Here is a 26,213-nt window from a genome sequence, read left to right as displayed (position 1 = left end):
TAGAAATTCTTTTCCGACTTGCTTACTGAGATTAGTGAACTGGAAAATGTTCTTCTCCTAACAAGTCAAATTATGGTTTACCAATATCAGAACAAGTCTTGGGTTTGTAGACTTGTCTTTCCTAGCACAATCACAAAGGAATTGGAAGATTCTGCTTCAGAATAACTGTATGATAATTAATACATTATCAACAAACTAAAATGTCTAATTTCACCTTTGGTTATCTATAGTTGGAGAACATGAAAAGGCATAAGTTTACATGCATGGCAAATTTACTGGTGCCTTTTATGTTTAAACATATGTACAGATATAAATCAGCTCAGAAACCATGGCTTAATTAAGAAGTAAACATTGAATTATCTATATTACATAAACAGAAGTTGCTAAATGTTGATCAATGCACATAGCAAGCTATTCAGGGATTCCACTCATTGAATTTTACCATGTAAAAATGTATAATTTCATATAATTACACATTTATCATATAAAATATTTAATAATAGTATTTTAACACAAAATCAATGTATAACTTAATATAGAACACAAATTAAGGAGTCTGGGTGTTTTTGTCATGGCACATTGTTAACCATCAAAAGGCATTATTTGAATGGGCTTCCTAGGACACTAAAATAAAGATGAAATATATGATAGGGAAAGATGCAAGTTACAATTAGAAAGTTAGTGTCTAATGACCCATACAAACATAAACACATTATCCCAGTTTAAGGCAACAAAACTGCAATTAAGACATGCCTGGAAACCCTATTAGGATTACCAAATGGATATTATTTCAAATTTCCATACTTGTAGGAAAAACAACCCCCTCAAATTGTTACATAAATGGTATCTAATTACCCCCATCCCACCCTCTTTTCACCTGTAAGTATTCTTAACAAACCTGTGATAAGCACCCTGGAACTTCAATAGCAAATGCTGCTCCTCTCTCATTTCCATTTTATATTTGAAGGGATTGATGCCAGTAGCCCAGTCCCCAACCAGATTGTTTCTTCTAGGTTGATTTCTATTGGCTGGTGGTTTGCCAGACAATCTCCAGGTTACAAATTCCCTCTAAGACTTACACCTGGGCATAGTTCTCTCCCATTCTTCTCTTCAACAAACTGTTATGGAGAATCCTCTAATTCAAAGAAGCACTCCATATTTTCTAGCAAATGGAAGTAAATGTCTTCTCTACCCAAATGTGGCCTGTGTGAGTTACAATTGCTCAGTATTAGCAGGTCATTCCTGTCCCAAGGATGGATACTTCCATTTCAACAGCCTTTGGTTTTTAGGCAGGTGTGTACAACATTTTTACCCCTTACCCTTTGTGTGTGTGTACTTTTGCAAATGGTCTTTGGGCCACTCTCCTCCTTTCTCATACCAACCTACCTCACGTTGCTGTTGTAGGGAAAATAGGAGTAGTATTGGGTAGGTTCGCCCGCCTTTAGCCATTCTAGTCATTCTCATTAGTCGTTCTTAGTGTTCTCTTTCCCTAGTAGTAGCACTCAGTATACCTTCAAATGACCATCACGGTCCTTGATAATTTCGTAATAATCCATAAATAAATACATCCTAGGTTCTTGGGAATAACTCGATGCGCATGAAGTCCAAGCCTAACTAAAGAGCTGGCACCTGTTCTGCACATTGTTGTGTATATGACAATAATACAAATTATAATAACTGGTCTCCGCCGCCAGGACCTTCCACCCGTCCAAGGCTCTTAACAGTTGACCAAGGAATGCGCACCCCCGACTGGGCGCTCAATGGAATTTTGGGGATCGCTCGCCCGTTCCCGAAGTCGTCGCGAGGTGTTTAAAGCACGAACGGCGGTTGAAGCGGCGGAAGCGCGCCGCGCGTGCGCCCATGAAAGGGGCGGGGTGAGGTCAAAAGCGGAGCATTACTCGGCCGGCTTGAGTGTAACAGGTATCGGAAGCGCAAGGGGCGGGGGTGGGGTGGGTTACCAGGCGACGCCGAGGAGTCGAGAGGAGACATTATTGTGGCAAACCGGTAGGGGGCAGCGCGTCCGGGGAAGCAGGCGGCGTCCCTAGCAGAAGCCCCGTGGGGGCCGAGGCCGCTTGTGCCTGCCTGCCTGCCTGCCTGGAGGGGAGGAGAACTAGTTGGGTGCCCTTGCCGAACAGTTGCGGGGCGGGTGGGCGCGGAGTATCGGTCTGGTTGCTCATTGGCCTGTCTGGCTTGAGAGGGAAAAGGAGGCGAGGTAGCGGGTAAAGCCGAGAAGGGAGTTGAGGAACCCGGGAAGGCATGAGAAAAGGCAGGCAGTACGCTTTCTGGCGCTCACAATTTAGCTGCCGTCATGACCTCTAGGAAAGTCCCTGGGCAGAGGAGGAAAAAAGCAGAAATTCTCGCAAAGGTACAGAGAGTCCGTAGGGTATAAGGATAAGGAAGGCAGCCTTCTGGCAGAGGTATTTAGCAACTTTGGGGTTAATTGCACAGGGTGAGAGGGAGTCGAGAAACAACTCTTCTGAAATGGGGGTTTCAGGTAATTTTTATGAAGGTTGAGGGGTGATGTGGTCATCATTCCCAGTTTCTGTTAACTTCCAAGAGGAAAGTTACAAATAAACACATTTATTGTCTTTAGAAGTTTATGTACAGTATGTGTAAGGTGGTCCTCAGAAGAAAATGTATAGATGCAAACAATTATATGTTTTAGAAAAAAATGAAAGGCTAGAATTTCATGTTTCAAACAGAACAATTCTCCCAATTTGGCCATGTTGTCTGAATTCTTCATTGTTCTTTTATATTTTTTTAAAAAACTATCAATAATCCATGGTTACAGTTCAGGTATAGATTTTTCCTTCTATTGTGGTATCATTTTTTTATCCGCTTCCATGTTTGATAAATCCATGATAGATTCCAAATCCTAGTGATGTAGCCAAAAACACATGCACTTTTAAAACAGCAATTAATTTGGAAGGGATAAACCTGTTTTTAAAAAAATATCCTTGGCATATGTGGGAAATATCTCAACTTTTTGATACATACAGCCACCCATTTCACTATGGTGATTCTGAGCTGCTGACAACACAAGCAACAAACAACAAAAGTAGAATACATGACCAGCCCACTTGGGTCACTGTTAGATTCATTATTTTAAAGCATGTTAATATTTCCTTCTGAGAGTCCTCATAAGTAGTTATAAATTACATTTCCTTGTATAGTTCATTTCTGTTATTATTGTTAAAAAAAAACTTCCTAGGAAGATAAGTTTTCCCATGTATCCAATTCACTTGTCCCCAGTACATTGAAACAGCTGTCATTGTGTTACCTCCATGTCTTGGTTTCCTTTGACATTTTTAGAAAGTAGGGGAGGAATTGGATAACCAAAATATCATGTGACTTAGTCTTTTAGTGGTTGACTGGATTGTTCTGCTGTTTGATAATTTAGTTCCATGGAAATTAATTTTAAATAAGCACAGAAGGGCTTTGGATTGCATTTGGATTGAAATGCTATCACAGATTTTTTTTTTAAAAAAAGAATCAAAACCCAAAGTTAGTGGGCTCCCAAAACTAACGCAAGCACCCTTGGCTTTTAGGTAACACAAGCACATACTGGGTAGTACTTACAGTTCCTACTTACACACTTCACCAAGTCTACTAGTACTCTTAACTATTAGTAATAGCCTACTACAATTTGTGAGACCTACTACCAGAGAATGGTATTTCTATCTATTAGCCCTAGGCTATCAGTTGCTTTATTATTTCCACAAAGTAACAGAAATCACCTCCTGTCTCACTCCCAGAACAACTCCAATGCACCAATTACACCACCACAACACCTACCTGCTTTTCTGCTTGTTGCTGAGAAGCTGGACTGGCTAGGGAAAGGTCTTAAAGGGACAAGGCACCATCAGCCCAGCTGCTAGCTAATTTTCAGGCAGCCTCTCACAAATAATCCTGATATTTCTTTTTAAATGTAAAATTTGCTATTATTGATGATTAATTTATATTTTATTTTTTATACTAGTCTTGAGTTTTTAATTCACATTTAATAGTTCTATTATTTAACCACTTTTAAAGAAATATCACAGAATAATTGTCCTCTTATACAGTGCAATATTAAGTGCATGTATTGGAATAAATGCCAGTCAAATGATTTTTTCATATACCATATTTGCATTTATGCTAAACCCATTCTGAATAATTTTGGGTAGACCTTGCTTACAATTACTCATGCTCTAGTCACCTCCAGATTGGACTACTGCAATGCACTACATGGGGCTTCCCTTGAAGAGTATCCTGAAGCTTCACTGCTACAGAATGCAGAAGTGTGGGCCGTTATGTGCATTCCTAAAACAGCAGATGTTATATCTCTGTTCTGAGAGCTATATTGGTTGCCAGTGTATTTATTAAATTTATATGCTGCCCATCTCATTCTGAAAACTCGGCAGCATATATAATTAAATAAATAAAGTTTGTTTTTTAGTCCAGTTCAATGTGCTGCTTTTAACCTTTAAATCCCTTTATGGCATATGACCATGAGGGAACACCTCTTCCCAGTTACATCAGCTGCCCCATTACATTTGAGGGGTCCCAGAAGATATACCTTCTCTGCCCACCTTATAGAATGTTCTCTCCGAAATTACATTTTTCTTATTATTTTGTAACTTGCCTCATTTACATAATGCTTTCTGACAAACTAGTAGCATTTTGTCTGGCTTAAAACAGTAACTTTTTCTCAAGATTCCACATATGTCCCCAAACTTAAAGGTTTATCATGATCTTTGTCAGTCTTCCACGGTATTGTTCCTTCCAGATATGCTGAACTACATTCCTACAATTCTATAACCAAGTTGAAAAAAAGCTAATGACTGTTACTGAATTACTAATAAAAATGTTGACAAACTCTCCCATTTGAATCCTCCCTTCAGTATGGTACAAAATAAGTAGTACTTAAGCATGTTTTTTTTTCAAAAATTTCTGAATCCATTTAATACAGTGCCTATTGAACCCCGTCAATTTTATTTTCAAGTAAAGTTTAATAAATTAGGCTAAATGTATTTTCATCTGGCAGTAATACAAAGCTTGCATCTTTTAGCTAAACATAGCAATACATATCGCAAATTTAGAATGAAATTATTTTTAATTGTTTTATAGAGAATTACAACAAGAGAAGAGCTTGCATTAAGAGGTCCATTTACTGAAAGTGACAGAACTTCAAAATCTGAAGACTACTTTAAAAGCAAAGATAAAATAATCCAGGAACTGCAATTAGAGGTGTTGTTTTATATTTATACTACTTTGTAATGACCATATATGGAATAAATGCCTACTGATATCATTTAATTAGATTACTGTAATGTGAGAAAATGGTTTATATTCTCCATAGAGACAAAGGGACAAGATCATGGCCTAGGATCAGTGATGACATTTTATCATTATGACTTAGTACCTCTTATACTAATGGTCTCTTACTGTGTGTCTCCAGAAGAGTCAGCTCACTTACTTATGGATACTATAGAGAGAAGCTAACCGCCTAGATGTATCAAGACTGTTTAGCTCTTGTCAGTCTGAATTCAGACCTCATGGCAAAACAAGGTTGATAAGTTTATTTAGGAAAAGATAAAGATTGTACTTATCACTAAGAAAGTAAGTGTCAAACCTGATTAGGTTGTTGATTACAAGATTGCCTATATGCAAATGGAATAATAGCTACAACAGGAATTTATATTATTGTTAGATGATATATCATTTATTGTGTTCTGAGTGTTCTTAAGCCTAACAGTATTAGTACCTCTCTTAATGTGATGTCTTCACTAGGCCACAGATAATTTTCAGATATCCTGCGGTTACTAGAGAGTTTAGTATGTCATCTGAGTAGAAGCCTATGTTCAACTATTTTAGTTCTGGAAAGAAGATATCAAATTTGGTATACATTTAGTAGGGCAGAATTTAAAAACTATATTCTCATTTAGAGTCCACATTTATAACTATAGTTACCATGCATCTTATAGCATAACTGAACTTGTTAATAATAAAACATAGTTTTGAAGTTCTTGGAGAAAAATCAGTGTAAATCAAATGGTTTTCTGGGAGAAAATTTGGTAGAATTTAAATACTTCCTGCTTATTATGCAGGATAAATTTTCATGTTCCTTTATTTTGTGCTAATTAATTTAGGTGACCCTGCTTTTTAACATAGAAATTAAATGTAGCTTAAACCAACACTCATCATCATAGTGTTTTTCCCACAGGTGCAGGATCCACTAGCTTGAACCTTCAGTATCTCTCCAAAGTAGGTTTTCTAAATAGTTTAGTATACAATGTTGGCAAGAATTTATTACTTAGATAATTTTTTCAAATCTTAACACTAAACCTAGTTTTGCTACTTTTAGTCTGTTTGTCTTTGCCACTTCATAAATGACAGATGACCCACGTTATCCCAAAATAAAAACTGCTTACTGCTGAGACCTCTGAGGTGTCCAGTAGAGATTCAGAATGTGACAAGAGACATAACAAAAAAAATCAATGATATTGAGCCTTAATCTAGAGGATTAAAACCATTCTATCACTAGATAAATGTGAATTGTATTCATATTATAAATAATCTCATCTATTCCTTTCAGAACAAAGTAGAGAACAAGCTATGGAGATCAGATAGTTTGGTCTAAATTTTGAGTTCCAGAATACAAATGGAAGTAAACTCTGTTCGTTAAAATATATCTTTGAACATTTCAATTAATTTACCCATTAACCTAGTGTAATACATTGGTGTCTAACTTCAGAAAATTTAATTCTGACCATAGCCCAATTCTGAAAACTCATTTTTTTTACTTAGGGCTATATGTGGCATTTTTGTTATCCCATAAATCAATATCGTGAAGCTTTTCCCACATTTCCCACTTTATGGTTTAGCTTAAATAGCTATTTATGATACTAGTTCTATGTGGATTTGAAAATGGAGTGTTATTCAACCTATCTCATCTCACCTCACATTTCCTACACTGAAAGCTTGCTTAGGGTTTTTTACAGGGAACAAAATTAGAGAATGTAATTTAGTCTAGGTTATTTCACAAGTACCAGTAGAAAATGACCTGAATTGGTTTTCTAGCCTATGTATACAGCATGAACTGAACTCTTCTTACTTTATCAACTTCCAGGCTTTGGGTTTAAGTAAGTATTTTGTTCTCTCCCCATGTCCCGATGCAAACAGCAAAATTGTAGTGTAATTCCATCAGTGTAGTTTTAATTGAGAATGTATAGGAAAAAATGATACCTTGATAGCCAGGCAGGATTCTCTTATATCAGCAACTTAGTTGTTTGCCAAAGTGAGGTATTTTTTCTTCTTTGTATTTGGAGGGGCTAAGGAGAGTTTTGTTTTAGCAAGAGGGTAAGCTAGTAGCCAAATTGTATTTTGTATCTTCTGTGGTTGATTGGTTTGAGGGAACACAGATTTGTTCATGCCTTTCCTTCCCTGTTTTCAGTGTTTTGTATTCAGCAGCAATCAAAATAACCCCATAGTTGATGGATGACTCAAAATGCTTTATAGACATTAATAAGTGGAAATAATGGCATGTGCAAAGTCTTACTTTATCCAATATATTAATACATTTGTTTCTGTGATAAAAGAAATATAAAAAATGTGTTTGTCTCACCAGATTGAACATCTAAAAACAAAAAATCTTGATTTGGAGAAGCATGTTAAGAAAATACTTAATAGTAAAGAGAAAGTAACAACCCAAGTGGACAGTTTGACCAGTGAGAATGAATACCTTTGTAAAGAACTTGCTCATGTAGATAAGATAGCTGAACAACTGGAAAAAGAAAGAGAGTTTGTACTTGATAGTGCTGGCCAGGAACTTTCAGAAGCCAAGGTACTTGATTTATTACATGAAATGTTTTATACATGCTGTGCAATTATAGTACGTGTTACATTGTTAGTTTTAACAAGTGGAGAAACTGGAAGAAAAAATGCAATAAACAGAACATTACAGGTAATCTTCGACATATCCATTCATTCAGTGACCATTCAAAGTTATGTCAATGCTGAAAAAATCATGTTATAACAGGTTCTCAAAGTTCCCCCTGTAGAACTTAGAAGTGCTCCTGTGTAATCACGAGCAAGGCACTCAACTGCCTAGTTCACAATTATAGTGTCGCAACAAGTCACATCACATGAACCCCATTTGCAGACTTCCCTGCCAGCTTTCCACAAGCAAAATCAATGGGAAGCCAGCAGGGAAGATTGCAAATCGCTCCATTAAGTTGTTCCTGCCACATTTTCTCCTGAGGAGTTCTATACAGAATGCAAGATTCCAATTTTTTTTTTTACTCTATATCTGCCTGTCCACTGCCCCACCTACATTCCCCAGCATTTATCTGTGCCCCTCACCAGCACATATGCCGTCATCACACTTGCCTACACTCCTTTCTGGCACTCCCATGGCCTCTGATGACCTACCCTCAACCTCCTCCACCAATCTGGTTGTAGATCACATTAATCCATTCCCATTCAGCATTACATGTTTGTGGTATCTCCTACTCCCGCCATACTCCTTACCTGATTCCCACCTTTTCCTGGGTTACAACAGCAACTGGGATTGCCATTGCTAAGTGATGGGATTGCATGATGTATGTTATTACTACATCATTTAGACATGTCAATCCTGGTCCTAAGTGCTCTCATAAACAGAGAGTATCTGTATTGTTCTAATTATACTGTAAGATTATTGTATTCATGATTTAAGATCATGCATAGTTTTACATGGAGTGATTGTTTTTCAGTGAAAGGTGTGTAAATATATAATTTCTGCAGGATGAGGGAAATGAGTCCATTATTTCTATCTTTGCTACATCTCTGGTATTTCACATCTCATGTTGCTATTTCAGCTTATCTTATGGAATAATTGAAATGCATTATTGTCATGTAAATACTTAAATGTTTTCTTTCTAGTCTCAGATTAAATGCCAACAAAATACTATTAAAAAATTGGAACATACGGTCAGCGTTCTTAAATCTGTAAGTTTTTCATATCTTTCCTTTGCTAATATATATTATTTCAGGTATTTTAAAATGGATACTTATTTTACTTGACTTTTAAATTGTTTCATTAAAAAAGTTTAGGATACTATGTATACCTATGAATATTATGGACTCATAAGCACAAACTCCACAATAACTAATTAAAGAGAATTAAATTACCTCATGAACATATAGATGTAAACTATAAATATGATATAACAGTAGAAATGCTAAAAGACCAGATAAAATACAAGAAAAACACCATAGTACTGAATACAATAAAAATAGGGGCAAAGATCTAAAATCAGGATGATCAATCTTTTTGGTTTAAAATCAAGCCAGACTTTATATTGGTGTATCAGGGACTTTAGTGCCAATAGAAATTGTCATCTGTTAAAAGCATTTAAAATTATTTCTGATTCTGGATCACTGAAGTTTCTTGGTGAACTTTAAGGGTAGCCTTGTGTAGAATGGGTGGGCTCTAGCACTTAGATCATCAGAGATAAGAACTCCAAGGTCCTTGACAGAGTGAGAGTTGTCTACAAGATCTTGTCTGTCCAGCTTGTATTTTATTTTTTATTTTTCTTGCCAATATGTAAGACAGAGCATTTGTTTGTTGAGATTTGAAGTTGCCACTTGTTCGACCATTCTGACACATAGTCAAGGTCTTTTTGAAGAGTAGCCATAACATCCTGGCTAATCTTACTGGAGAGAAGTGCCATCTATAAAACATTTTGTATAAATTTTCTTTATATGCAGTGGACATTGTTAGTTTATAGTTTCTGCCCCACAACTTTTGCTCTTTATCCAATTCTATAGAGTGCCCAAAGTTTTTAACCCACACTATCATGGTTTCCTTTACTTGCTTTTCTTCCATTCTAATACTCAATAAATAATTATAGAATTTTTTAATTAGTTTCTCCTCAGGTCCTGTTAAAATTTGATCCAGTTCTGTTGGTTCTTTATGAAAACCATATATTTTAGCATCTTTTTGATATCTAGTTTGTATTTGTACATACGGCCACCTTGTTAAGTTTATCCCTCGTCTATTCAATTCCTGCAAGAAGAATTTTATGGGAAACTTCATGAGAAAATTGCAGAATTAGACTACGAAAATATTTGCGTAATAGGAGACTTTAATGCAATTACAAACATAAAACTGGACTATAGAAGCAGTAAAACAAACAAAAAGGCATGGAAAATTTTACCAAAGACTTTCTTTAAATTGATGGATGAAATGAGCATTCAAGAAATATGGAGAGAAAGAAATCCTAAGAAAAACCAATATACATACTATTCGAATAGATATCAATCTTGGTCAAGAATAGATACAGCTTGGATATCATCAGAATTAAGTAGCAATGTAGAAGAAATAGAAATAGAATAGAATATATGGGCAGACCATAACCCAGTTAGGATCAAATGGAAAGGATACAAGGAGAAAGTGAAATAAATGTTGAATCAATCTCTACTAAAAGACAAAGAATTATACAGATAACAGAAAAAGAAATGACATTCTTCTTCAAAGAAAATAGAAAAGAAGAGACCTAAGTACAAAACGTAGATACAGCTAAGGCATACTTTTGAGGATTAGCTATAGCTTATACAGGAAGGAAAAATAAGGAAAAGAAACATCCAAAAACACTGGAGGGAGGGTATAATAAACTGGAATTACAGAAAAAGCCGTAAGAAAAGAATCTCAAAAATCAAATGGAAATAATAAAACACAAATTGAGTTTACTCGAAAAAGAATTGGCACAGAAAATAGGAGTATAAAACAAAACTTCTTTGAAAATGCTAATAAACCAGGAAGATGGTTGCATTTAAATTTTAAAAAACAGATACAAATTTGATAGACGAGAAAGGTACAGTACAGCATCAAAACAACAAGAACAACAAAGTAATAATTCAGAATTACTATGAAAACTTATATGACCAAGAGGAAATATCAAAGGACAAAACAAAATGATACCTAGAAGAGGCAAGGTTGCCTAAAATCCCAGAAGAAATAAGATCTCCATTAAATGAAAGGATAACAATGTTTGAATTAACAGAAGCAATTAAGAGACAGAAGAAGAATAAAACACCAGACCAGATGGCTTATCTGTGGAATTTTATAAACAATTACAAGATACTCTGGGTCCATTACTGCTGGAAGTTTATAATGAAGTCTGTTAGAAGCTAAGATACCAAAATCCTGGATGGAAACAAACATTATACTTATACCAAAAGAAAATGCAGACCTATTGCAGATTAAAAATTATACCATGTTTCTCACAAAATAAGGCTGGGCCTTAGGTTTTTTTGACCCCTGAAAAAACGGCTAGGCTGTCTTTTGGGGGGGTGACTTAATTTCCTCCCCCACCTAGAGCGGCCCATATGCACGTACCTCGCCGCGAAGCCGCTTCTATTGGCCAATGAAAGCTTCCCGAAGGCAGAGTCCCCAGTTGCTTCGGGGCGTAGCATGGCTGCCCATGTCCCCTCGCCGTTAGGCAGTCTCTTTTGGGCGATAGAAGCTCCCCAAGTGCGGTCACCAGCCACTTCAATTGGCCGGTAGAAGCGGCCTCGGGGCAAGTACACACACACACTCCCCTCACCGCAAGGCCACTTCTGTCAGCCAACGAAAGCTTCCCGAAGGCAGAGTCCCCAGCTGCTTCAGGGCGAGGCGTGGCTGCCCATGTCCCCTCGCCATTAGGCAGTCTCTTTCGGGTGATGGAAGCTGCCCAAGTGCAGTCACCAGCCACTGCGTTCGCCCCGAGGCCACTTCTCCCGCCCGATCGAAGTGGCTGGTGACTGCACTTGGGGAGCTTCCATCGCCCGAAAGAGACTGCCTAAAGGCAAGGGGACATGGGCAGCCATGCCACGCCCTGAAGCGGCTGGGGACTCTGCCTTTGGGGAGCTTCTATTGGCTATCGGGGTATTCTAGCCTAGGCTACCTGCAGGGCACTCCTAAAGGCAAGTTTTCTCCCCACCCCCTCGCCCTTCCCCCCATTTCTCTTCACCTCGTGTAGTTCTAAGAAACGGTATGAGAAATGGCGGGGAAATGCATGGTTTAAATAGGCCTAAATTTTGGGGGTGGGGCTTAATTTCACCTCATGCCTAGAAATCATGCTGGGCCTTCCTCTTGGTGGAGGCCATATTGTTGGAGAAACACGGTAGACTTTTATCACTTTTAAATATGGACTATAAAAATTTACATACCAATAATAGCTGAAAGATTGAAGAGATTCCTGTATGAATTTATACATTTAGACCAAAATGGATTTTTGTCTAATAGACCAATTAAAAACAACATGAGAATAATTTTGAACACATTGGAATATTATAAAGCACATCCTGAAAAACAAATGGCGCTGATATTTTTAGATGCGCAGAAAGCTTTTGATAATGTAAATTGGCGATTTATGATACTGCAGCTAAAATATATGGAATTTGGCGGGGAAATTTATCAACATGATTAAGGCAATATACACTAAGCAGATGGCAAAAGTATTTGTAAATGGGGACATAACAGAGAACATTAATATTAAAAAAGGCAGAAGGCAAGGATGTCCATTGTCCCCTTTACTATTTATTTTGACTCTGGAAGTGCTAAATAGAAATATCCACCAAGATATAGAAATAAAAGGCATGGAGATAAAAAAGGAAACATACAAATTACAAACTTTCGGAGATTATTTGGTTTTTATTATAGAGGAAACAAGAAACAGGACCCAAATTAATAAAGAAAATAGAAGATTACGGTGATATGGCAGGACTGAAAATAAAACCTTACTGAGAAACAGAAAAAGATTTAATGGAAAAGATAGACATTCAGATAGTAAAAAAAGTAAAATATTTAGGAATTTATCTTTCAGCAAGATGTATAACCATAAAAAAAACATAATTCTTTAAAATTAATTCAGCATATTAAACTGGATTTGGAAAAGTGGAAAAACATGCAACTATCACTGTTAGGAGGAATAGCCACCATTAAAATCTTACCAAGACTTATACTTATTCCAAACAATTCTAATAAAGCTGGAAAAGAAATACTTCAAAGAATTAAATAGAACAGTATCAAAATAATAAGAATAAGTTTAAAATTACTACAAGACTCTACTGATAGTGGAGGCTTTGGGTTGCCAAACTGGAAATTATGCTACCAGGCAGCTGCTCTTACTTGGTTAAAAGAATGTATAACTCTGAGACATAGATGACTGTTAACATTGGAGGGACATGATTTGCAACTGGGGTGGCATGCCTTCCTATGGTATAGGGAAAAATAAAACACACAAATATTTTCAAGGACATATTAGAAATGCTTTGTTTTCAGTATGGGCAAAAATCAAGGAGAAACAATATTTGAAAATATCAGTCTGGCTCTCCATGATGGAAGCACTGACATACCCAAATGTGATGGATAAAATCGTAAAATATAAGGAATATTTTGAATGAGAAGGGGGAATTGAAAAATGATTCTGTTAACTTTTTAGATTAAATGATGTTCATTATTTAACGTTCAATGGAATTTGTTTTTTTCTCTTTATTTAACAAATTCATAGAAAAAATATAATATGACAACTTTGAATTAAAAGTCAATAAAATATTTACATTCTTATACAGATAATTTCTATAAAACTTTAAACATGGGAATTAGTAATTGTGTTTTTTCACATGCACATAAAAGGCGGCCCTGGATGTTGAAAAGTCAGATGAAAAGCTCAACAATTTTGTAAAAACTATAGAAGAGGAGAAAGATTATTATAAATCTGAAGCAGAAAAGTTGAAGAAGATGTATCGAAGTACAAGTCCTAAGCGCAGCCCATCTTGTTCTATTTCAAAGATTTCCTCCCCAATGCAGGTATATATTTTCATTTTCTGAAAATACAGAATGTATGCATTTAATTTTTATTGCTTAACTATATTGAAATTATAAGATTTCAAAATTAAACAGATCTTATTCTCCAATGAATTTTAAAGTCTTCCAGCTGGCTTGAAATTTGGTAAGTGAAGGATATCTATATCATTTTTTTGGCAACACTATTGATATGGTTTGTCACTGCCTTTTTGAGACATAATTTTTAAATTTGCTTCTTCAATTTATTGTATAACTATGGAAGTCTCTGATGGCATAGCCATATCAGACACTGCTTAGCTTCCAGTTTCCATTCCAGTATGTACAAAATTTAGCTATTCTACTTACGTAAGTAGTTAGAATTTACCTTACCTAGAATTTACCTTACATAGTTGCCTCTATTGCAAGGATCTATTTGTGATGGTTTAGCAAGTGAATTGTGCTAATAGGAACTGGAAGAAATACATGTTTGCTCATTTTTCTTTTATGATAAATAAGTAACATATATATTTCAAATCATCTATTTAAAGCATATGCTTACTTAAAATAATAACATTATGAAACTGATAAAAATGTTCAAATAGTTTGAAATTTAGAATATTGCAAATTAAATTTATGTAGAGTTCTCCCTTCCAAAAAAGAAATAATTTCAAAATGTTAATATAGAATCTTGCAATAAATTTAAATATTTGAAAATGGACATTTTATCTCCATTAAACATTTAGGGAAATCACTGTGATAAAGAATATCTACAAATTTTGGTAGAACGTGATGAATTTAAGACAATGCTGGAAAAATATCAACGTCATATAACAGAACTCCAGGGGAATATCAAAGTTCTCATGGCAGAAAGAGATAAAGCTGTTTGTCTTTATGATCAGGTAATTTTTGGATAAAGCATTTTGGTAAAAACAATTTTTGATATAGTACAAGAGAGTATATAAGTTCCAATGTATTATTTTAGTTTTAGTTTACTTTATTGTCATTACCCCCGTACAACGAAAATAAATACCATTTTCAGTGTAGAGTATGACTGAAAATAAACACACACATCCTTCACATTCTATATAATGAACTGAAAACTCATGATACTGCATTAATATTGCACTATACAGTAGAATTCAGTAGTTACTGTCCTGGGATAGAAGCTGTTTTTCAGCCTATTTGTCCTTGTTTTTATTGTTCTGTACCGTAATAGATGGTAATAGTTCAAAAGAAGGGTGCCCAGGATGAGATGGATCTTTGAGAATGTTTTGAACTTTCCTAAGGCAGTGGGAGCTATAAACCTTTTCCAAAAAGGGGAGAGGGCAACCAATGATCTTCTGGGTAATGACGTTAACCCTCTGGAGTGCTGTCTTATCTGCCACTGTGCAATTGGCAAACCATACAGAGGTGCAGTAAGTTAAGATACTCTCTGTGGTGCAGCGGTAGAAAGTCACCAGCAGTTTTTCATTCAGTTGTTGTTTTCTGAGAAGTCTCAGGTAGTATAATCTCTGCTGGGTCCTTTTGACCAGTGCTGCAATGTGAGCATCCCAGGTCAGGTCCTCTTTTATGGTAACACCCAGAAACTTAAAAGTGGCCACTTGTTCCACTTGGTCTCCATTGATAACAAAGGGCTGGATGTCTGATCTGTTCCTTCTATAGTCCACTATATGCTCCTTGGTCTTATTGGTGTTGAGGACCAAGTTATTGTCTACACACCATGAAAGCAACCGGTCTACCTCATCTCCGTAGGCAGACTCATCCCCCCTGGAGATAAGTCCCACCACTGTTGTATCATCTGCAAATTTAATAATAATATTACTAGCATGAGTGGGAATGCAGTCATGCATATAAAGAGTATACAGGTGAAATTCAAAAAATTAGAATATTGTGCAAAGTTCATTTATTTCAGTAATGCAACTTCAAAGGTGAAACTAATATATGAGATAGACTCATTACATGCAAAGCAAGATAGTTCAAGCTGTGATTTGTCATAATTGAGATAATTATGGCTTACAGCTCATGAAAACCCCAAATCCACAATCTCAGAAAATTCAAATATTGTGAAAAGGTTCAATATTCTAGGCTCAAAGTGTCCCACTCTAATCAGCTAATTAAGCCATAACACCTGCAAAAGTTTCCTGGGCCTTTAAATGGTCTCTCAGTCTGGTTAAGTAGGAATCACACTCATGGGAAAGACTGCTGACCTGACTGTTGTGCAGAAAACCATCATTGACACCCTCCATAAGGAGGGAAAGCCTCAAAAGGTAATTGCAAAAGAAGTTGGATGTTCCCAAAGTGCTGTATCAAAGCACATTAATAGAAAGTTATGTGGAAGGGAAAAGTGTTGAAGAAAAAGGTGCACAAGCAGCAGGGATGACCGCAGCCTGGAGAGGGTTGTCAGGAAAATGCCATTCAAAAGTGTTGGGGACTTTCACAAGGAGTGGACTGAGGCTGGAGTCAGTGCATCAAGAGCCACCACACACAGACGGATCCTGGACATGGGCTTCAAATGTCGTATTCCTCTTGTCAAGTCTCTCCTGAACAACAAACAACGTCAGAAGCATCTTACCTGGGCTAAAGAAAAACAGACCTGGTCTGTTGCTCAGTGGTCCAAAGTCCTCTTTTCTGATGAGAGCAACTTTTGCATCTCATTTGGAAACCAGAGTCTGGAGGAAGAATGGAGAGGCACACACTGCAAGATGCTTGAAGTCCAGTGAGAAGTTTCCACAGTCTGTGTTGATTTGGGGAGCCATGTCATCAGCTGGTGTTGGTCTACTGTGCTTCATTAAGTCCAGGGTCAATGCAGCCGTCTACCATGAGATTTTGGAGCACTTCATGCTTCCTTCCACAGATGAGCTTTATGGGGATGCTGACTTCATTTGGCACCTGCCCATGCTGCCAAAAGCACCAAAACCTGGTTCAATGACCGTGGGATTACTGTGCTTGATTGGCCAGCAGACTCACCTGACCTGATCCCCATAAAGAATCTATGGGGCATTGCCAAGAGAAAGATGAGAGACATGAGACCGAACAATGCAGAAGAACTGAAGGCCGCTATTGAAGCATCCTGGTCTTCCATAACACCTCAGCAGTGCCACAGGCTGATAGCTTCCATGCCACGCCGCATTGGGGCAGTCATTGCTGCAAAAGGGGGCTAAACCAAGTACTGAGTACATATGCATGCTTATACTTTTCAGAGGTCTGATATTGTTCTATGTACAATCCTTGTTTTATTGATTGCATGTAATATTCTAATTTTCTGAGATTGTGGATTTGGGGTTTTCATGAGCTGTAAGCCATAATCATCACAATTATGACAAATCACAGCTTGAACTATCTTGCTTTGCATGTAATGAGTCTATCTCATATATTAGTTTCACCTCTTAAGTTGCATTACTGAAATAAATGAACTTTTGCACGATATTCTAACTTTTTGAGTTTCACCTGTAGAGTAAGGGACTTAACACACAACCCTGTGGCGTACCAGTGTTAAGAATAAGGACTGAAGAGGTATGATTACCTAATCTGACTGTCTGAGCGGCCAGACAGGAAATCCATAATCCAAAGGCAGATTGAATAAGAAAGTGCAAGGTCCAGTAGTTTAGACACTAGTCTATGTGGAAGAATTGTGTTAAATGCAGAACTAAAATCTACAAAAAGTGTCCTCACATAGCCTCCCCACTATAATATAGCATTATAAAATGTCTTCTGAGTATTTAGGATAATCTTAAAAAACCTTAAAGGTATTGCCTTCCCCTAAGATAGTTAGTATTATAAGTTGGAATTGTCAATAACTTTCCCTACATTTTGGAATCCCTGTCTGAAGATATCTCTGTAGCTTTATATTTTAATCAACTTGTTAAATAGTTTTAACAGTTGAAAAAGCAGTTTCTTCTAGTCTTGATGATTTTATATCTTTTTTGTGTAAAGGAAACAAGTTTTGTAAATTACATTGCTTCTTTTAGAGTTTTACTTCCATATTTGTCTTGTACGAGGATGTATAGTACTACGTGCATTGCTGATAAGGAAATGATTTATCAATTTGAAAGTGAAAGATACAGTGAATCATAATAAATTCACAGAAGTTATCTGTTTCCTATGATCTTATGCAGAAACCCTAAGAAGATGAAAATTTAATAAATTAAATATATTTTAAGATAATAAGTTTATTTTATTTATCAACTTTTTCCACAGTGGCTAGTCGGATTATTTTTTTGAGAAGACTGTTATTAATAAATTAAAAGGGAAGTCCTCTAGCTTATACTAAATAGTAGACTGCCTTTGAATACAGGTTTCATTATTTATTGTAACTGTCACTGATATTGTAGACCCATATTATACCATCCTTTACCCTTTGGGTTTTGAGTATGAGGAATAAAACCAATTAGAAAAATTGCTGTAAGCACTTCCTATGCCAAGAGAAAGATAGAACAATACGTACACAAATGTTAAGACTAATGCTTCTTTCCCTGGTTTTAGGGAAACCAATTTATATCTTTCTTGTAGCAAACAACAGACCAGGCAGTCCCAGTCTTTAGCTAATATAGTTATTTTTTATTAAACTTACATTTTATGTCATTTATTATATTATAAATAATATTTATATCATATATTTTGAATTTATGTAATTGCCTAATGTATGTTGTACACAATCAGCAGATGCCCTAGGTTATAAATCCTAGAAGGAAACAGATAATGCTGATGAACAGAGTTGTTGGTGTATCTCTCCTTGCATCTCCTAAACTTGCTCACCCTTGCTATGGCTGAAGTTGTTTTATTATTGTTATTGAAGAAAAAAATCAATTATTTCTTAATTGTGTACAAATTATGGAGAAGAGTTTTAGTTTTCATGTCAACCAACAAATGTCTAGGATCAGATCTGTTAATAAGTTAAATATACAGTAAATACTTAGCACAAATAGATTCATGCCTCAATATTAATTTTAAACACCAGGCACAGGAAGAAGTAAATCAACAAAGAAAAGAACTTATGAAAATCCCCAAAGCTTCTACAACTGCAGTGACTGTTCAGGCTGTTTTGAGACGTGTGGAAACAGAAAGGGATGCAGCCATTTCTGATTTTCGAAGGATGGCCGCTGAACGTGATAGCTTGAGAGAGAGGTTAAAGGTTTGACTTTTTATCCAAGCTCATTTAAGTATACACATGTTATACCATATTCCCAAAGATTTAATCTACTAAATTAAAATTTGGCACACTGAAAAATAATTTAATGATTCTTGTTTGATATAGATTGCTCAAGACACTGCGTTGAATGAAAAGGCTCATCTGGAACAGAGAATTGAGGAACTGGAAATAAATATTCAAAGCGTAAGAAAAATCTTCTTGAAATATATTGATAAATGTTGACATTTATCAGTAACTAAAATGTATGAATATAACAACATGATAAGATATATTGAAATTTTGTGCAAATTCATTAATTATGACATGTAAGCCAAGAGCTTTAAGCCAGTTTGTTCTAATGTTTCAGGCACTGGACTAGGAGCGGGGATGGGTCCAAGTTCTACTCTTGCCTTAGGCATGGAAACTGATTAGGCCACTCACTTTCAGCCTTGAGACATGGCAAACCACTTCCAAAGACATTGTCAAGAAAAATATATGTACTTACCTAGGCAATCATCAAGGGTCAAGACTAACATTAAAATGAGTGCCAGCAATTCTCAGGGTAGACTTGGCAGCTATGTAAACATTCAACAGCTTGTATTTATATGAAAGAGGTGTGAACATTTAGCTACCATTGATTATTGTTATGTGGTTGAACTTGTGGATAATGTAGTTCAGACTGGAAAGAATCTCTTGGCAGTATATTGATTATATATTTATTCCTAATTCTGCAATTCACATATTGAGCATCCTACCAGAAAGGCAATTTCTTTAAGTGAAATTCTGAAGCTCAACAAATCTTTCTTCAGCTCCAAGAGGCATTCACTTCTTCTATTCTCTGCCATACTTCCCTTCTCTTTTGTGTGTAGCTTTGATTTCACCTTGCAATTGTGTTTGTAAAAAAACTGTTCAAGAAGTTTGGGGTAATTTTCTCTCCTGCATGAACTTTATCAGCAGTTATTATTATTGGAGATAAGCTAGTGTTTTCAACAAGGAGCTATTGACCATCAAGGAAACCTTTCAGAATTGAGACCTTTCCCTCAGCTTCCATCCTGTCCTGAAAAGTTTGCCTTCACTCTAGTGAAACTTTGGAAGCTGTGTTCAGCAAAAATAGTATTATTTGCAGGCTTAGATTATCTTAGTGAAATCATTGACATTACACTCCCCTTTCCTGAGAGCAGACAGAACTATGCTGGAATGACTGAATTGAGGAAAGAAATATTGCAACACCTATCATGGGACTAGCCCAAAAGTCCTTATCTTCTTTTCTGTGGCTTATATATTGCCATGCAAAGCCTCTTCCCTTCACATAAGGGCCTTGGAATAATTTGTTTGGACTTTATAATGATCTGCCATATATGAAAAGCCTACATACCATCAGCCCATTTAATTCCTTGTCATGGCTTGCTTTCTGAGTCTGTCTATCTGTGATTTCAACAGGTTTTACAGAATGATAGCTTGGATAATCATTTAATTTCTGTCAGAAATTATCCACAATTCACTGTAGATCTTTGGAGTACTCTTTTTCAACTCTTGGATGTAAAGTTCCACCTCTCTAGATATCATCTACAACTGATGGAGAAATTGAGGAACAAATGCTAGAAAAATACTTACACTGTTGCACTGCCAGCAGAATAATTAGCTAAATATTCTGCCCATGGTAGCCTATAGTAATTATTTTTCTAAGATAAATATTAGTCCCCTGTGTTTATCATAAAAGCATACCCCAATTCTGATGGGAAGACTGCTTTTAGAGGAAATTTACTTTGTTACCTCAGAAAAAGACTTTTCCTTCTATAGAAAATTGGGAATGCCAAATTTGAAGTAATCAGATGAAAGTGAAATAACTCTAATTCTTAATGGTTCTTTATCAGCTTGACAATGAACGATTAGAACAAATATCAAAAATAGCACTGTTGAAGGATGCTATTGAATCTATGGAAAGGGAGATGAAAATATTGGCAAGAAGGGCATCAGATTTTGAAAGTGAACTTAACAGACAGAAAGCAACTAATGCTTCAATAAGGTAAAGAAAATAGTTTTAAACAATCATATACATATGTTATTCATTTAATTTAGGCTTAGATGCAAACAGTTCTTTGCTTAAATTTTTTTCTGATCTAAAAATGTGATAATGTATTTATTTTACATTTTGTTAATTGTGGGAGCTCATTTAATACCGTAGTTCTAAATATATAGGTGCCTGACTTTAATATTAAAGATGACTCTCTTTTAGACATTTGTGGCAATATACACTATCAATTTATAGCAAGATTCAGTCACCGTTCTGGTAGCAGATAGCCTAAATATATTATTATTAATACTTTACAACAGCAATGTCTGAATGATACTGTAAACTACAAAAGTACCTTATGTCTGAAACTATTCTGTTGTAAGCAATGATATTGTCATTATCACTAAGTTTTTAATTGGTACTGCTCATTTGGGTGCAAAGATTAATTTAAATGCCTTATTGTTAATTATCAGCATACTGAATGAAAAGATAGAACATAACTTTACAGAAGCAGAACGACAACTTTCAAAGAAAAAACATGAATTACAACTTTCTCAAGAAAAAATTATGTGTTTGGATGAAAAAATTGGTATGTTCAAATAACATCTATAAATAAAACTTTTTTTTAGCTTTAAACATGTCACTTTTATTATATATGAATTGCAAATTCATTTACTTAGAATTTTGCTTTAAAACTCTTGAAATAACTCCTTTATTAATTCACTGTATGGATGGCCATAAATTTACTTTTATGGAAATCAGAAATATATAGCAGGAGCCTTTGAAAGGCTGAACCAGAAGTATATAAATAATAATTAGCATTTTGAATTGGGCTTAGAAAACATAATGATGTTTTGGAAAGCTCAGTGTTTCAGAAGCATCATTCTCCAAATCATGCACAAAATCTGCCATTCTCAAGCTGATGTCTCATTCTTGCAAGACCTGGGGAAAACAGAAAGGTTTCTAAAGAATTGTGAGAATGGGATACCATCTTGCAGAAGAAACAGGAGGCCAGCTTACAAAAGGAATGTGACTTTGCTTGGAGAAAGAACATGAAGTCAGCTTAAGGAAGCTATGGCACATGCAGTTGATCGGGTACGTAGTCTGAGAACAGTGTGAGGTGGCAAAGGCCAGGGGTTTGGGGCTTGAGGCAGCACTTCTCACTGGCATAGGTGCTACAAGGGCTGAAGTAAAGGTCTGGGGATAGCTGGCTGAAATGGCATAGGGTTATGCGTAGGTTGGTAGAGGAGATAGATGAGGCAGAGTTGTATTTGCAGTGGTAAATACAGGTGGATGGCCAAGTGCCTGAATTTTGATTGTGTGATGATGGGGGTGCTTCATTGCCTATAACTTTGAGCACAGGTTATAAGTACAATTGTAATCTCAAAAAGTTGCTGAATGAATGGTAATAGATTGAGGACTGCCTGTACCACCAAACCATAGCTTCAACTCAAAAATTTTGGTTTCCTATAGAAGAATTCCTAGGGAAATGGAAACGTCAAAAAATTTCAAAATGGCAAGTGTGTGATTGAATTCTTTTATTACGGGCACAGAAACCATCTTGATGTCCCCCATCTCTCCCTGGCCAGGTGAAATACATGCTTCTGAACTTTGCTTGATCGGCCTGTTATATTAAATAGATTGATAAATTAGTTTATTATTTTATTTTCAGAACAACTTTCAAAAGAAAGCCTGGAGCAACAAGGACATATTTGTACTCTTAATGATACAATAACTGAGTTGGAAGCAGAAAAGGATTCTTTACAAGATCTTCTAGAAGATAAAAGAGAAAAAATTCTTACACTTGAAGAAAGTTTGGCCATTAAAGTAAGTTTTAATATGTGAATGCCACTGTAGTTTTGATTAATACTGGTTTTTTTGTATGTTCATAGTTTTATGAATTTTATTTTTAGAATACCATTTTTCAAAGCATATATTATTAGTAGATCAATCAAAATTAAACAAATACCTCATTTTTAAAACTGTTTTAAACAACACAGTGATAATAGAAATTGGAACAATTATATTTGAATACTGCCGATTTAATACGCATGTTTATGAATTCACATTCTGATTATTGCTGACTTTTAGGATTGTTGAAAAATATATGTTAATATGTAAATTGTTTTCTTAAGTTTTCGCGGGTACTTACATGTATTCAGCTTTGTTCGGGTATTTTCCCTCGTCATTGTAGTTGTGCTTTTAAAGTTGTAGCAACGTTTTGGCAGAATCTCATCTGGCATCATCAGGCTTCTGTATAGTGTTCATCTGTGAGTCAGACTTTTACAGTGGTTTCAGATTTAAATTTGGGGCAGCCTATTGCTGTGCCAGAGTGGTTTTTTCTTCATCCTGATTGGTTGGGAGTCTTGGTCTGTGTTTATTGGTCTTGGAGTTTGCTGTGTTCTGCTTGATTGGTGTTTCTAATATCTTCTGTCTGTTTTTTGGCTCTTTTTGTATCTTGATTGGCTGGCAACATTGTGTTACTTTATTGGAGGCCCTTAGTGCAGCTTGGCTCCAGGTAAATGGACAGCTATCACTTGTTAGGAAGCCAGGTTTCATCTGGGTGCCTGGCTGGGGTGTGTTTGAGCTGGAGGTATCAGGGGGATCTGTTTGTGCCCAGGTGTTTGCCTGGCTTGTGGTGTGGAGATTTTTTTGTTTGTGAGTGCAGGTTTCCAAATGATTGACAGTCTGGTGGAATCATCTCTTCTATTCATGCTTTCAGGTCTTTTTTCAATCTCTATGGCTTCTCTGATGATTCTGTGGCTCTATAGTGGCTAGGGTTTTGGTGCCATTGAAGTTGATGCTATGACCTGTGGCTTCCATGTGTTGAGGAAGTGTGTTCCAGCTTTTTGACTGCATTTTTGTGTTCATCTAGGCGGGTACTTATTCTTCTATTGGTCTGTCCAATGTATGTGGCCGGGCATGATGCACAGGGGGCTTCGTATATGCCTTGGTTTTCCAGGTCAATTTTATCTTTGGGGTTTCTAAGGATGGCTGCTATTTTTGTGTCTGTTTTGAAGGCAGTCTTGATGTGATGTCTGTGTAGTATCTTACTAATTTTGTCTGTAGTACCTCTTATGTAGGGCAGGACAGCTGTTCCATAGGTCTGTTCATCTTCTGGGTCTCCATTATGTCTCAGTGTGTTTTTGTGGATCAAGCTGGTGATTTTGCTTTTGTGGAAGCCGTTGGCTGTCAGTACTTTAGTCAGGGTGCATAGTTCAGTCTTAATGTGTGTCTTGTCTGCCAGGCGTTTGGTTCTAGTAATTACTGTTTTGGCCACGGAGTTTATCTGTGCTGGGTGGTGGTGGGATTGGGCGTTGAGGTAGCGGTTGGTGTGTGTTTTCTTCTGGTATATGGTGTGTCCTAGTGTGCGATATGTTTTTTTGTAGATTAGTACACCTAGGAATGGTAGTTGTTTGTTTGTTTCCATTTCCATGGTGAACTTGATTTTGGGGTGTGTGCTGTTTAGGTGTGTTAGGAAATCATTTAGGTTTTCTTTTCCATGGGGCCAAATCACAAATGTGTCATCGATGTATCTTAACCATAGTTTGGGTTTGTGGATGGCATTGGCCAGGGCTCTGGATTCGAATTCTTCCATGAACAGGTTTGCAATGATGGGTGACAGTGGTGATCCCATAGGGGCTCCTTCAATTTGTTCAGTATATCTCACTGATCCACTTGACCAGGGGTGGGATTCAATCGGTGTTACTACCGGTTCAGTCAGAGTGCATTTTGCCCTATTGATTTTTATTGACTGTTTTCTAGTATGATTTGATTGCTTATTGTACCCTATGACTATTATTAAGTGTTGTACCTTATGATTCTTGACAAATGTATATTTTCTTTTATGTCCACTGACAGCATATGGACCAAGACAAATTCCTTGTGTGTCCAATCACACTTGGCCAATAAAGAATTCTATTCTAAACAATTTCAGAGGACAGGATAATTTAATTCAAAGATTTTTTTCTGTTCAAGTTGAATAGAAACACTATTATAAATAGAGGACAAAGAAGAGATCCATGGTTTTGATGTGTTTGGGACTATATCAAAAGATGAAGGATTAAAAACTTACCTGTGATAAGATGTTGATCCAGATTTCCCCTTTCTGCATTATTTTGGATATGGCAGCTAACTATGTGATAAATGTCATGTTTTGCTGAATGGTAAATGATAGCACTTCTTGAATCTGGTTCTGTTTGAAATAATTGTTTTCTTTTCTTTTCAAATCAGCTACATATGATTCTAATTTATTAAGTCCATAATTGTGGAAAAGTATCTGCTCTGTAAAAATCTACATAATATTGTACTCTTAGTCTTATAAATGTTAAAAAATGTTTTAATTAAAAGAAATCTGGGTTTTTGTTTGTTTCATTCATCTCTTTATTAACTAAAGAGAAATTTTAATTTATTTTCAAGGAGAAGACAATTTCAGATCTGAAAGGTATTCTTTCTGACATGGAACATTCATCAAAGTAAGATTCAGAATTCTAAATTTAGATTTTCCACTTAAATGTTTGGATTAGCTCAATGTATAATGCTAGAATTATTATTTAATACCTTTATTCTATATTAATCATATCTAAGTATTTTTTTTATTCCTCAGTATAGCGAGGGGTTTGAAGTGTCATGGTTTTAAAAACTGTAAATAGAAGCCAGTTTTAAACAACTGTTTTAAATTATAGTCTTTCTTTTATGGAAGAAATGTGACATTGTATTCGCAATTATATTCTTATCCATGTAGAATTGATATTAGGAAGAGATTCCATGTCAGTCCTTTTTTGCTAATATTTTATGTGAAAATTTTGTGTTTTTGTAATTGTTACATAGGCATTCTACTGAAGCATTATGCAAGTATGAACAAGATATTGGCAGACTACACCAAATGTTAGATGATGCTAATAGTGAGCTTAATCAGACTGGCAGAGAGAAAGATATATTAACTAGGGAAATTTCAAAACTAAAGGAACAACTTTGTGCCTTTAAGCAGGAAAATCAGGTAAAAGGTCTATTTGTTCATTTGTGTCAGAAGCATCACAATGAAAATAAGGCACATTATACAATATAAAATTTAAAATATAAAACACAATATTAAAATATATACAAGGTAAACAAATCTTGGCCAGAAACTAGCAACATTAACTGTGTTCTGTCTCACGGCCATGAAGTCCTCAAGAGAGCACTGATCAGGACACAAAGGACAGATATACATATATGTTGTCTGCATGTCACCACAATCGCAAGGGGGAGAAGCCATCCGATAGCCCCATTTGTTCAGA

At 36.0% G+C, this 26,213-nt stretch overlaps 1 protein-coding gene across 3 annotated transcripts in view; it reads left to right on the top strand.

Annotated features, from left to right (window-relative positions):
* The first annotated feature begins 2,013 nt into the window (after window positions 1-2,013).
* The window catches only part of TSGA10 (testis specific 10), a 50,670-nt gene continuing 26,470 nt past the window's right edge, over window positions 2,014-26,213 (top strand). For 2 of the 3 annotated variants that reach the window (XM_087938462.1, XM_026707539.2), the window contains exons 1-13: window positions 2,031-2,365; window positions 5,110-5,229; window positions 7,610-7,825; window positions 8,905-8,970; window positions 13,643-13,816; window positions 14,536-14,691; window positions 18,750-18,923; window positions 19,047-19,124; window positions 20,795-20,946; window positions 21,408-21,523; window positions 22,607-22,761; window positions 25,354-25,409; window positions 25,765-25,933. In XM_087938462.1, coding sequence (XP_087794588.1) covers window positions 2,309-2,365; window positions 5,110-5,229; window positions 7,610-7,825; window positions 8,905-8,970; window positions 13,643-13,816; window positions 14,536-14,691; window positions 18,750-18,923; window positions 19,047-19,124; window positions 20,795-20,946; window positions 21,408-21,523; window positions 22,607-22,761; window positions 25,354-25,409; window positions 25,765-25,933 — 1,689 coding nt within the window. In that variant the 5' untranslated portion in view covers window positions 2,031-2,308. Of the gene's footprint in view, window positions 2,366-5,109; window positions 5,230-7,609; window positions 7,826-8,904; window positions 8,971-13,642; window positions 13,817-14,535; window positions 14,692-18,749; window positions 18,924-19,046; window positions 19,125-20,794; window positions 20,947-21,407; window positions 21,524-22,606; window positions 22,762-25,353; window positions 25,410-25,764; window positions 25,934-26,213 lie in introns of all 3 variants that reach the window. The other variant, XM_026707537.2, reaches the window with a different exon arrangement.

Source organism: Pseudonaja textilis, chromosome 8, assembly GCF_049901715.1.
Source record: "Pseudonaja textilis isolate UNSWEBS1 chromosome 8, rPseTex1.2, whole genome shotgun sequence".
Taxonomy (NCBI): Eukaryota; Metazoa; Chordata; class Lepidosauria; order Squamata; family Elapidae; genus Pseudonaja; species Pseudonaja textilis.
The sequence above is the reverse complement of the archived record's forward strand: the minus strand, read 5'-3'. Positions and strand labels throughout refer to the sequence as shown.